Below are 12,597 nucleotides of genomic sequence, written 5' to 3' on the forward strand. Positions count from 1 at the left end.
GGGTGAAGAGGAGGAGGAGAAGAAGAGGGTGAAGAGGAGGAGGAGGAGGAGAGGGTGAAGAGGAGGAGGAGGAGAGGAGAAGAGGGTGAAGAGGAGGAGGAGGAGGAGGAGGGTGAAGAGGAGGAGGAGGAGAAGAGGGTGAAGAGGAGGAGGAGGAGGAGGGAGTGAGGAGGAGGAGAGAGGAGGAGGAGGAGGAGAGGAGGAGGAGGAGAGGGTGAAGAGGAGGAGGAGAAGAGGGTGAAGAGGAGGAGGAGAAGAGGGTGAAGAGGAGGAGGAGGAGAGGGTGAAGGGGAGGAGGAGGAGAAGAGGGTGAAGAGGAGGAGGAGAAGAGGGTGAAGTGGAGGAGGAGAAGAGGGTGAAGAGGAGGAGGAGGAGAGGGTGAAGAGGAGGAGGAGAAGAGGGTGAAGTGGAGGAGGAGAAGAGGGTGAAGAGGAGGAGGAGAAGAGGGTGAAGAGGAGGAGGAGAAGTGGGTGAAGAGGAGGAGGAGGAGAAGAGGGTGAAGAGGAGGAGGAGAAGAGGGTGAAGAGGAGGAGGAGGAGAAGAGGGTGATCTTTATAGAAGAATGAATGGCACCGTGGTCCAGGGGCCTCCCACCCAGGGAGCGGTGAGGTCATGGCTCTCTGACCTGTTAACAATGTAACACGTGGCCCATGGGGCCCCTGGGATTCCTCCTGACAGAGACAGCCCCCTCGTGTGGCAGGGGAACAATCCTGCGTCCCAAATGGCACCCTATTCCTTGCTCTGGTCAAAAGTAGTGTACTATATAGGGAATATGATGCTATGGGCCCTGGTCAAAAGTAGTGTACTATATAGGGAATATGATGCTATGGGCCCTGGTCAAAAGTAGTGTACTATATAGGGAATATGATGCTATGGGCTCTGGTCAAAAGTAGTGTACTATATAGGGAATATGATGCTATGGGCCCTGGTCAAAAGTAGTGTACTATATAGGGAATATGATGCTATGGGCTCTGGTCAAAAGTAGTGCACTATATTCACTCATGATTCATAAATGATTTGTCACGCTGCCTTGTTCGGAAGCAGCACATGTTATGTGTAGTGGAGTAGTGCAGTTTCGCGGGGCCCCTCTGCCTGAACAGTGATTGAAATATTTTTCCCGAATAAAAAAAATATTGACTCCATCACTGATGGAGTTGACAAGCCACTGACGGAGTTGACAACAGATACTCAAAACAGACATATAAAAAATAAAAAAAAAGTTCAATACAAACATTAGTAAATATATGGAAAATGATTCATTTGAAAATCCTCAATAAAAACAACCAGTCTTTCAGCCCTCTGTCCTGGTGTGTCTTGGCTAGTTCCATTGTTTTGTTCACACACTAAGGTTGTTTTTCAATATTAGTTTGAGTTTGCTGCAACTGTCTGCTGCTAGCGAAGAGACACGGAGATTCTCACGTCTGACGCTGACGCGGCGCGGTGTTACCACGGTAACGGAACCCCCCCTTCATCCTTAAGAGTCGACCGTGCGTCAATCCAAATTAACATAATAATAAAAAAATCCCCAATCAATATCCATCCGTTTAAGCTAGAGATATCCGGGGTTTTTTTTTTGTATGGGCTGCGTTTTCAATTCACCGCATCCACCTATGGCGGCCTTCTGCATCTGCGGTGGAAGTTGTCAGTGCTACAGCGCTGTTTATCAGACAGGAGACGTCCCGAACATCTGTCTTTCTCACAAACGTCTGTAGCGTCAGAACGGGGTATAAACGAATACTTTATGGACAGATGAGACTCTCACGAACACGATGGTGTCCACAAGTGACGCGTCAGAAGGAACCTGGTAACGGTTTCAAAAATGAATGGAAGTACGGAGGTAGTTTTGTGCCAATGAAAAAAAAAGGGAGTTAAATATCCAAGAAACTAAAATACTTCCTGATCTTTCTCATATCATCCTAGCTATAGGACAGACACTTCAAAACCTTATTCCTTATGATTTATTTTTTGACTGTCTGTTTAGCCATTATTGAACGTGTTATCAAAAGCATTTCTAGTAAAGGCCAAATTCAATATTTTATCAAATAATCATTAACTAATTCATTATACCCCAAGACAAAAGATTGAAGTGCCTTTGAACTGGGTATGGTAGTAGGTGCCAGGCGCACCGGTTTGAGTGTGACAAGAACGGCAACGCTGCTGGGTTTTTCACGCTCAACAGTTTCCCCGTGTGTAGAATGGTCCACCACCCAAAGGACATCCAGCCAACTTGACACAACTGTGGGAAGCATTGGAGTCAACATGTGGGCCAGCATTCCTGTGGAACGCTTTCGACACCTTGTAGAGTCCATGCCCCACGAATTGAGGCTGTTCTGAAAAAAAGGGGGTGCAACTCAATATTAGGAAGGTGTTTATAATGTTTTGTACACTCTTGAATATACACTGTATATATAAAAGACGATTGTATTGAGCAATATACCACATTACTTCTTATTAGTGATACATTTGTTGTTTAAGAAACATTACAAAGCTCATCCTTTATTTGTGATATTTGGTGTAATTATGGCGAAATAAAAAACAATTTGTCTGGTTAATAGAATCTGAGTGGCTGGTACCTGCCACAGAGTCTGCACTGGCGTAACGCAGTGTCACATTCGTTGATTAAAGGATCGGACCAAGGTGCAGCGTGGTAGGCGAACATATTAATATATTACGTGAACACCGACAAAACAACAAAATACAAAACGAACGTAAAGTTCTGCTGGCTACAAAGCAACTATACAAAAACAAGATCCCACAAACTAAAGGTGGGGGAAAAAGGCTGCCTAGGTATGATCCCCAATCAGAGACAACGATAGACAGCTGCCTCTGATTGGGAACCACACCCGACCAAACATAGAAATAGAAAAACTAAAATGCCCACCCAAATCACACCCCGACCTAACCAAAACAGAGAATAAAGGGGATCTCTAAGGTCAGGGCGTGACGCGCAGTTTCTCTGGACCCAGCAAGGTATACAACCGTCCTGTAGAGGCTACCTGAACCAGCATGACGTTAGCCGTCCTCGCGCTCTCTCCCAGCTTGGATAGAAAGTTCGCGCGTAAAACCAGTCTACATTTTTTTACATTTTAGTCATTTAGAAGACGCTCTTATCCAGAGCGACTTACAGTTAGTGAGTGCATACATTTTTCATGCTGCCCCCCCCCCCGTGGGAAACGAACCCACAACCCTGGCGTTGCAAGCGCCATGCTCTACCAACTGAGCTACACAGGGGACTATGCCAAATAATAGTCAGTCCACCCTCCAAACCACTACCTCACTATGGGTTGTGTCATTATGCAGTATACTGTCTGTAGCTATTTACCATATTTAGATGCTATTTATAAATGTTTCATAAAAAATTCCGCATCAAATAGCCTAACAATGAGGAAGAAAAGTAGTCGGCTTGAGGATAAACTCAGCCACTATTTATTGTTGACCTCAGTGGGTTTTGTCTGGCTAATAGCCTACACAAACGGGCTGCAATATTCAAGGTCAATTCAATTAAATCAAATTAAATCCAACTTGAGAGACCTGAAGCCTCCTTTTTTTTTGTGTGTGCAAATGTTTTCACCGCGGCTTTTAGGTCCAGGTAGCGGAACTGACTGTTTTCTATACCGAGTATTGCCGCCCCAGACAGTCTTTCCTGAGACACACAATATGAACTTAGTCTTGAATGATGCATGCCAAGATATACCAGAGATAAGGGACTGTTGCTATTGCAACCACACAACTCAAACATCGGTTCACCAGTACGAACCAAATCGCTTTTTTTTGTGTGTTCAAGCCCTAAAGAACTGTTGTCTGCTAAAGATGGTAATCTGTTTGCATCTGCCAATTGATTGGCTGTCCAGCGTCCAGACAACCTGTCCCCAGGGCTTCCTATACAGGTAATTCCTCCCCCTACTCACTCTGCCCCTCCCACTACTCACTCTGCCCCTCCCCCTACTCACTCTGGCAATACGCTTGACCTCATCTTCACTAGATGCTGCTCCTCTACTAATCTCACTGCAACTCCCCTCCATGTCTCCGACCACTACTTTGTTTCCTTTTCTCTCTCGCTCTCCTCCCACACTACTCACTCTGCCCCTACTCAGATGGTAACGCGCCGTCGCAACCTCCGCTCTCTCTCTCCCGCTACTCTCTCCTCTTCCATCCTATCATCTCTTCCCTCTGCTCAATCCTTCTCCCTCCAATCTCCTGATTCTGCCTCCTCAACCCTCCTCTCCTCCCTTTCTGCATCCTTTGACTCTCTATGTCCCCTATCCTCCCGGCCGGCTCGGTCCTCCCCTCCAGCTCCGTGGCTTGATGACTCATTGCGAGCTCACAGAACAGGGCTCCGGGCAGCCGAGCGGAAATTGAGGAAAACTAGACTCCCTGCGGACCTGGCATCTTTTCACTCCCTCCTCTCTACATTTTCTTCATCTGTTTCTGCTGCTAAGGCCACTTTCTACCACTCTAAATTCCAAGCATCTGCCTCTAACCCTAGGAAGCTCTTTGCCACCTTCTCCTCCCTGCTGAATCCTCCTCCCCCTCCCCCCCTCCTCCCTCTCTGTGGATGACTTCGTCAACCATTTTGAAAAGAAGGTTGACGACATCCGATCCTCGTTTGTTAAGTCAAATGACACTGCTGGTCCTGCTCACACTGCCCTACCCTATGCTTTGACTTCTTTCTCCCCTCTCTCTCCAGATAAAATGTTGCGACTTGTGACGGCCGGCCGCCCAACAACCTGCCCGCTTGACCCTATCCCCTCCTCTCTTCTCCAGACCATCTCCGGTGACCTTCTCCCTTACCTCACCTCGCTGATCAACTCATCCTTGACCGCTGGCTATGTCGCTTCCGTCTTCAAGAGAGCGAGAGTTGCACCCCTTCTCAAAAAACCAACACTCGATCCCTCTGATGTCAACAACTACAGACCAGTATCCCTTCTTTCTTTTCTCTCCAAAACTATTGAGCGTGCCGTCTTTAGCCAACTCTCCTGCTATCTCTCTCAGAATGACCTTCTTGATCCAAACCAGTCAGGTTTCAAGACTGGTCATTCAACTGAGACTGCTCTTCTCTGTGTCACGGAGGCTCTCCCGCACTGCTAAAGCTAACTCTCTCTCCTCTGCTCTTGTCCTTCTAGACCTGTCTGCTGCCTTTGATACTGTGAACCATCAGATCCTCCTCTCCACCCTCTCCGAGCTGGGCATCTCCGGCGCGGCTCACTCTTGGATTGCGTCCTACCTGACCGGTCACTCCTACCAAGTGGCGTGGCGAGAAGCTGTCTCCCGCACCACGTGCTCTCACCACTGGTGTCCCCCAGGGCTCAGTTCTAGGCCCTCTCCTATTCTTGCTATACACCAAGTCACTTGGCTCTGTCATATCCTCACATGGCCTCTCCTATCATTGCTACGCAGACGACACACAACTAATCTTCTCCTTTCCCCCTTCTGATAACCAGGTGGCAAATCGCATCTCTGCATGTCTGGCAGACATATCAGTATGGATGACGGATCACCACCTCAAGCTGAACCTTGGCAAGACGGAGCTGCTCTTCCTCCCGGGGAAGGACTGCCCGTTCCATGATTTCGCCATCACGGTTGACAACTCCGTTGTGTCCTCCTCCCAGAGTGCGAAGAGCCTTGGCGTGACCCTGGACAACACCCTGTCGTTCTCCGCTAACATCAAGGCGGTTTACCCGATCCTGTAGGTTCATGCTCTACAACATTCGGAGAGTACATTTACATTACACTTACGTCATTTAGCAGATGCTCTTATCCAGAGCGACTTACAAATAGGTGCATTCACCTTATAGCCAGTGGGATAACCCCTTTGGCACAGGTCCTAATCCAGGCACTTGTCATCTCCCGTCTGGATTACTGCAACTCGCTGTTGGCTGGGCTCCCTGCCTGTGCCATTAAACCCCTACAACTCATCCAGAATGCCGCAGCCCGTCTGGTGTTCAACCTTCCCAAGTTCTCTCACATCACCCCGCTCCTCCGCACACTCCACTGGCTTCCAGTTGAAGCTCGCATCTGCTACAGGACCATGGTGCTTGCCTACGGAGCTGTGAGGGGAACGGCACCTCCGTACCTTCAGGCTCTGATCAGTCCCTACACCCAAAAGAGTGCATTGCATTCATCCACCTCTGGCCTGCTGGCTCCCCTACCTCTGCGGAAGCACAGTTCCCGCTCAGCCCAGTCAAAACTGTTCGCTGCTCTGGCACCCCAATGGTGGAACAAGCTCCCTCACGACGCCAGGACAGCGGAGTCACTCACCACCTTCCGGAGACATTTGAAACCCCACCTCTTTAAGGAATACCTGGGATAGGATAAAGTAATCCTTCTACCCCACCCCACCCCCAAAAAAAAAACATTGTAAAGTGGTTATCCCACTGGCTATAAGGTGAATGCACCAATTTGTAAGTCGCTCTGGATAAGAGTGTCTGCTAAATGACATAAATGTAATGTAATGTAATGTAATTTATTTCCATAACGTGTTGAGGCCGGCAATTAAGGAGAACGAGAGTCTCAATTAACGGACGTTACAGAACTGCTGCATTTGAACTCCCTTCTGACCAGTTTCCCTGAAGTTGCTACGGCAATCAAGCAGTTTTTTACCATCCCTGTAACTGTCGCTTCTGCGGAGAGATCGTTTTCTAAACTAAAACTCATAAAGAACTAGCCTGCCTAAGAAGCATTAGGCTCTCGGTCTGATATGCGCTTTTGAAACGCCTGAGTAAGCTCCACTTATTGCACTGGCGCTTTCGTAGCTTTCATCACTAGTATTTCCTTATACTTGTTTTGGGAGGGTTACTGTCAAAATGATTTATTCATAAAAAATTAAAAATAAAATAGACATGGATGACAGGCGTATGGGCCTCTAGAGCTGGTGGGCCCCTTTGCCTTGAGGGGGAGGCACAGGTGTCTGGTATGCCAGTCTGGTGGACCAAAAGGTTCAATTCCCACCCTGACGTTAGACAAACAATCTGACAGAGTTTATGTTTTTTACGGAGTTGACAAAAGTGACCATTTTCTTCATTCATAGTGGTACACACAGTAGCGATTTAGTTTTTTTCATCAGTTGCTTTATGACTCTAAAACCTAATTAAATGTAACATATTTTAACCAAAATTCATATATCGATCAGGCAGATGGTTTTTGTGACCATGGTGATGGTCAATATTGTTTGTTTAAATCTATCAAAAAGTAGAGAACTTTCCAGATCATGAGTGGACTTGTTGCACTACATGTAATGAGGACATGAATAAGGGGTCCTTATGGTATAGCTGCCCCTGATCATTCCTGATTCATTTAGGCTCCATTACAGCCATTATTTTTGAGCTGTACTCCCCTCAGCAGCCTCCACTGGTTCATATGCTATCTGGGGGGCCCAAACCCAAAACATGATTTATATATATATATACAGTGGGGAGAACAAGTATTTGATACACTGCCGATTTTGCAGGTTTTCCTACTTACAAAGCATGTAGAGGTCTGTAATTTTTATCATTGGTACACTTCAACTGTGAAAGACGGAATCTAAAACAAAAATCCAGAAAATCACATTGTATGATTTTTAAGTAATTAATTTGCATTTTATTGCATGACATAAGTATTTGATCACCTACCAACCAGTATGAATTCCGGCTCTCACAGACCTGTTAGTTTTTCTTTAAGAAGCTCTCCTGTTCTCCACTCATTACCTGTATTAACTGCACCTGTTTGAACTCGTTACCTGTATAAAAGACACCTGTCCACACACTCAATCAAACAGATTCCAACCTCTCCACAATGGCCAAGACCAGAGAGCTGTGTAAGGACATCAGGGATAAAATTGTAGACCTGCACAAGGCTGGGATGGGCTACAGGACAATAGGCAAGCAGCTTGGTGAGAAGGCAACAACTGTTGGCGCAATTATTAGAAAATGGAAGAAGTTCAAGATGACGGTCAATCACCCTCTGTCTGGGGCTCCATGCAAGATCTCACCTTATGGGGCATCAATGATCATGAGGAAGGTGAGGGATCAGCCCAGAACTACACGGCAGGACCTGGTCAATGACCTGAAGAGAGCTGGGACCACAGTCTCAAAGAAAACCATTAGTAACACACTAAGCCGTCATGGATTAAAATCCTGCAGCGCACGCAAGGTCCCCCTGCTCAAGCCAGCACATGTCCAGGCCCATCTGAAGTTTGCCAATGACCATCTGGATGATCCAGAGGAGGAATGGGAGAAGGTCATGTGGTCTAATGAGACAAAAATAGAGCTTTTTGGTCTAAACTCCACTCGCCGTGTTTGGAGGAAGAAGAAGGATGAGTACAACCTCAAGAACACCATCCCAACCGTGAAGCATGGAGGTGGAAACATCATTCTTTGGGGATGCTTTTCTGCAAAGGGGACAGGACGACTGCACCGTATTGAGGGGAGGATGGATGGGGCCATGTATTGTGAGATTTTGGCCAACAACCTCCTTCCCTCAGTAAGAGCATTGAAGATGGGTCATGGCTGGTTCTTCCAGAATGACAACGACCTGAAAACATACAGCCAGGGCAACTAAGGAGTGGCTCCGTAAGAAGCATCTCAAGGTCCTGGAGTGGCCTAGCCAGTCTCCAGACCTGAACCCAATAGAAAATCTTTGGAGGGAGCTGAAAGTCCGTATTGCCCAGCGACAGCCCCGAAACCTGAAGGATCTGGAGAAGGTCTGTATGGAGGAGTGGGCCAAAATCCCTGCTGCAGTGTGTGCAAACCTGGTCAAGACCTACAGGAAACGTATGATCTCTGTAATTGCAAACAAAGGTTTCTGTACCAAATATTAAGATCTGCTTTTCTGATGTATCAAATACTTATGTCATGCAATAAAAAGCAAATTAATTACTTAAAAATCATACAATGTGATTTTCTGGATTTTTGTTTTAGATTCCGTCTCTCACAGTTGAAGTGTACCTATGATAAAAATGACAGACCTCTACATGCTTTGTAAGTAGGAAAACCTGCAAAATCGGCAGTGTATCAAATACTTGTTCTCCCCACTGTATATATATATATTGGGGACCCGCCTTGCAGGGATGTGTGCCACACAACTGGTAATGTTTAGCCTAGGCTCCTCTTGTGAAGTCTTCATGAAGCTCAAAGTCTCTGAACATAAAAGAGGATACATTTTCATCCTCATTGCATTATTATCATCAATAGTTTATAACCGTTTTATGTCTGTTATACATAAATGTCAATATTGTCCAACGGCCTCACAGTAAGGTTACCAAATCCCTTATAGGAGAGAGAAGACTTGATGAAAGGCATTTTGTGTAGATAAAAAAAAATATTTTACCACTTCACTGACTGTTATTGCCAAAGCTGTTACTCATAACAGAGATTATGAACAAGGCAATAACACCATTGCACAAAGCGAATCCCAAATGGAACTTTCTTTTCCCTCTCAGTTCCAATAAAGCGCGCGGGTTGGGTCTGGCACGCGTCTGAGAATTTGACCCAATGTTTTCAATGCGCAGATGGACCAGATGTTTGGCACATGTCCTAGAGGCGGCCTCGCCGCGGCCCGGTGCTTTGATCCGTGGCGGCAGGTTCCACGACACCGACATGTAAAATACCGCAAGAGACGGGAATTAGAATATTAAAAAGGAAACTGGTCAGAGAGCTCAAGCTAAAACTCTTTTAAAAAAATCAATCATCTGCTGCTACCGCGCACATAGGCTTATTTTTTTAAACCTCAAAATTGCGTAGTTGTTTGATCAGAATTGGGTCTTTGATGTAGGGGAGAGCGTGAGAAACAATAGTTCAGAAGAAATGTGGACTAGTTTATGAATGAAGGCTTAAGTGTGGGGGATAGTCGGTGGCTCTTGCCTAGTTTATTGATCTTTATCGAGACAATAATTTCAAAGACATTCTTCATTTGAAGTGAGTTTTTTTTTTTTATGCATAATGTGGTTAATCAATGCGTACTAAATATAGGCTATTAGCCTTACCGATTCAAAATAATAAGAACAACAAAATGTATCATTATTTTATCAAAACAAAATGAATTACAGCCTTTTTGCCATATAGAATTGCACACTAGTCACCGCATTGTGCATTAGGCTACAATTACGCGCATGTTCTCAGATCAATAGCCTTTGATATGGCCTATCAATGATCACTAAAAGTCTTACAATAAATGGAATCAAATATACATATTTTCCTCTTTTCAAATGTAGGTAGGCCTATAAGCTAATGTGATCCTGTCACCGTCTCCTACCTGTTCAGTAGCTTGCCAGGTGAAGTTGACGTTCTGGATATTCACTGGTATCGCAGGCATCCTCTGCTGGGCCTTTCTGAAGTCAGTTGTGAATGGAGCCATTTTCCCCTCGGACACGATCAAGATATCCTCCTCAAACCCTGCACAATCACACACACATTTACAACATGATCCCCTAACCTTTCCTTAAGTCAGTTGTAAATGGGGCAATCTTTCCCTCTGACACGATCAAAGATATCCTCCCCAAACCCCGCACAATAACACACACTGACATTTCAACAAGAGCATCAACACATGCGAAAGAGCATGGGGTGGCTACAAAATGTTAACTCAGTCCAATATAATAGGGGTCACAGTGCATGGAACTCATCCCTTTAAAGTTAAAGTTACAATCCAACTTTTCTATGCACGTTAAGCCAATACAAGTGACACTGTAACATTGGTTAATTGCAAATAAACGCTACTTACCAATTAGGATTCTGGCTTGGTTGGCATCAATCCACATGTACAAACTTCCCTGCTGGTCCTGCGCAGCTTTGGACACCAAACCACCCAAAAGTAGAAGAAAGCACGTTTTGAAGGGGGACAGAAAAACAGAGGCTGTTTCGGTAGCCATTCTGAGTTGCAGCCTCTCAAATCTAACCCTTTAAATTGTGAATTGATCTCCGTTCGGTCTCCTCGTAGTTAAAATTGTGCGTCTGAGTATCCTGGGTTAGGCACTGTCCTCTAGTCTGGTCTGCCGAGAGCGAGCCTCTTTCATTGACAGTGAGACGCCTGCGCTTCGTCGCAAGCTACTTGTACACAGCAGGCGCTGCAGGGAGGGTGTGTGGCCACACGGTGGCGCAGTGGGCAGTAAAGAGTTGGTGCACATTTAGTTAGGCTATGCCCTGCCTATTGATTCATGCGGTGGGAAGTAAATGGCTTAACATGTTGACAAACAACTGGCACTATAAATACTTATTTATTGGTCGGAGTATTGGTCTAATCTTTCCTGGGTTTTTTATTTACATGCACATCCGTTTTTATATAATATAATAATAATAATAATATGCCATTTAGCAGACGCTTTTATCCAAAGCGACTTACAGTCATGCGTGCTTACATTTTTTTTGTGTATGGGTGGTCCCGGGGATCGAACCCACTATCTTGGCGTTACAAGCGCCGTGCTCTACCAGCTGAGCTACAGAGCTATGATGAATCCCAGTAAAATAAACATAACAATCATTATATAATTGATAGCCTACAAAATATTCACATGGTGATGAGAATTGCATGATGTTGCTAGTAGACCTATTCTCTGAAACATTATATATTTTTTTTGTTGCATTGACTCAATTCAAGCTTCCAGAATAGGAAGAGGAAAAAGGGGGGGAATTCAAGACAAATCATCTTCCTGTGTGGTCTATGTCTTATAAGCCTCATAAACTCTCCAAGATAAACACTTCAGATGGTGGTATGTCACCTGGTGCCTTCTTCTAAAGGATGGGACTCCGGGGTATTTGAGTGGAAACGGGTGAGAATGCAGAAATTCCAGACATTAGTTATTTTATTGCATTCCAACCGAGTTTTGTCAATTGATTAAATATTTCAAATCAATCTCACTGGATCACTGGAGAACAAATCCCATAGGCTACACTGAGTATAAAGCATTTTTTAATTCATTTTTATTTTATTTTTAAATAAAAAATCTCCATAAAACTCCTACAATAGAATGTTTCAAACCAGTAGGCCTACAACCTTTATTAATCACGAAATTCTTATTTGTGAACTTCCAATGAATGTAGACTACATTTCCTACAACCCTATTCCACACATGTATGCACTCACTAACTGTAAGTCGCTCTGGATAAGAGCGTCTGCTAAATGACTAAAATGTAAATGTAATCATGCCCTCACCTGGTCTAAAGGTGACACGACATGCATACAAGACAGTCTCTCATACAGTAGGCTATGTAGTAGGCCTTTATCATACAGTTAGGTGGTTTGTGCAAAATAGTCTACAGTGCTCACAAAATACAATAAATAATAGACTATAGATTCCTATAGACTATTATAGGAATGATGCAGTGTTGGAGCTCGGCGCTTAAGTATTTCACTGTACACTGCAACTACATCTGCGACCCTGTGGATGTGACTAAATAAAAATCGAATCGAATCTATTTCATTGGCTCAACCCTTAGACTCCCCTTTGAGGCAAACCTCCTAAATCAATATTCATATAAAACAATGTGTTTGTAAAACGACTCATTTAAATATAATTCTGTCAGACACACACTAGATAGAACCTACTTTTTAGACGTGGTGGTTCTTATAGCAGGTCATTGAGCTGCCTGCCCCCTGCCTGTAGACAGCTGACTGACTTTGGTA

At 44.9% G+C, this 12,597-nt stretch overlaps 1 protein-coding gene across 3 annotated transcripts in view; it reads right to left on the reverse strand.

Annotated features, from left to right (window-relative positions):
• The window catches only part of LOC121555441 (wnt inhibitory factor 1), a 58,446-nt gene extending 45,851 nt beyond the window's left edge, over positions 1 to 12,595 (reverse strand). For 2 of the 3 annotated variants that reach the window (XM_045221532.1, XM_045221531.1), the window contains exons 1-2: positions 10,699 to 10,982; positions 10,231 to 10,370 (exon numbers count right to left, since the gene is read on the reverse strand). In XM_045221532.1, the coding sequence (XP_045077467.1) occupies positions 10,231 to 10,370; positions 10,699 to 10,846 (288 nt within the window). In that variant the 5' untranslated portion in view covers positions 10,847 to 10,982. Of the gene's footprint in view, positions 1 to 10,230; positions 10,371 to 10,698; positions 10,983 to 12,519 lie in introns of those variants that run through there. The other variant, XM_045221533.1, reaches the window with a different exon arrangement.
• Positions 12,596 to 12,597: the final 2 nt, after the last annotated feature.

Source organism: Coregonus clupeaformis, chromosome 7 (assembly GCF_020615455.1).
Source record: "Coregonus clupeaformis isolate EN_2021a chromosome 7, ASM2061545v1, whole genome shotgun sequence".
NCBI lineage: Eukaryota > Metazoa > Chordata > Actinopteri > Salmoniformes > Salmonidae > Coregonus > Coregonus clupeaformis.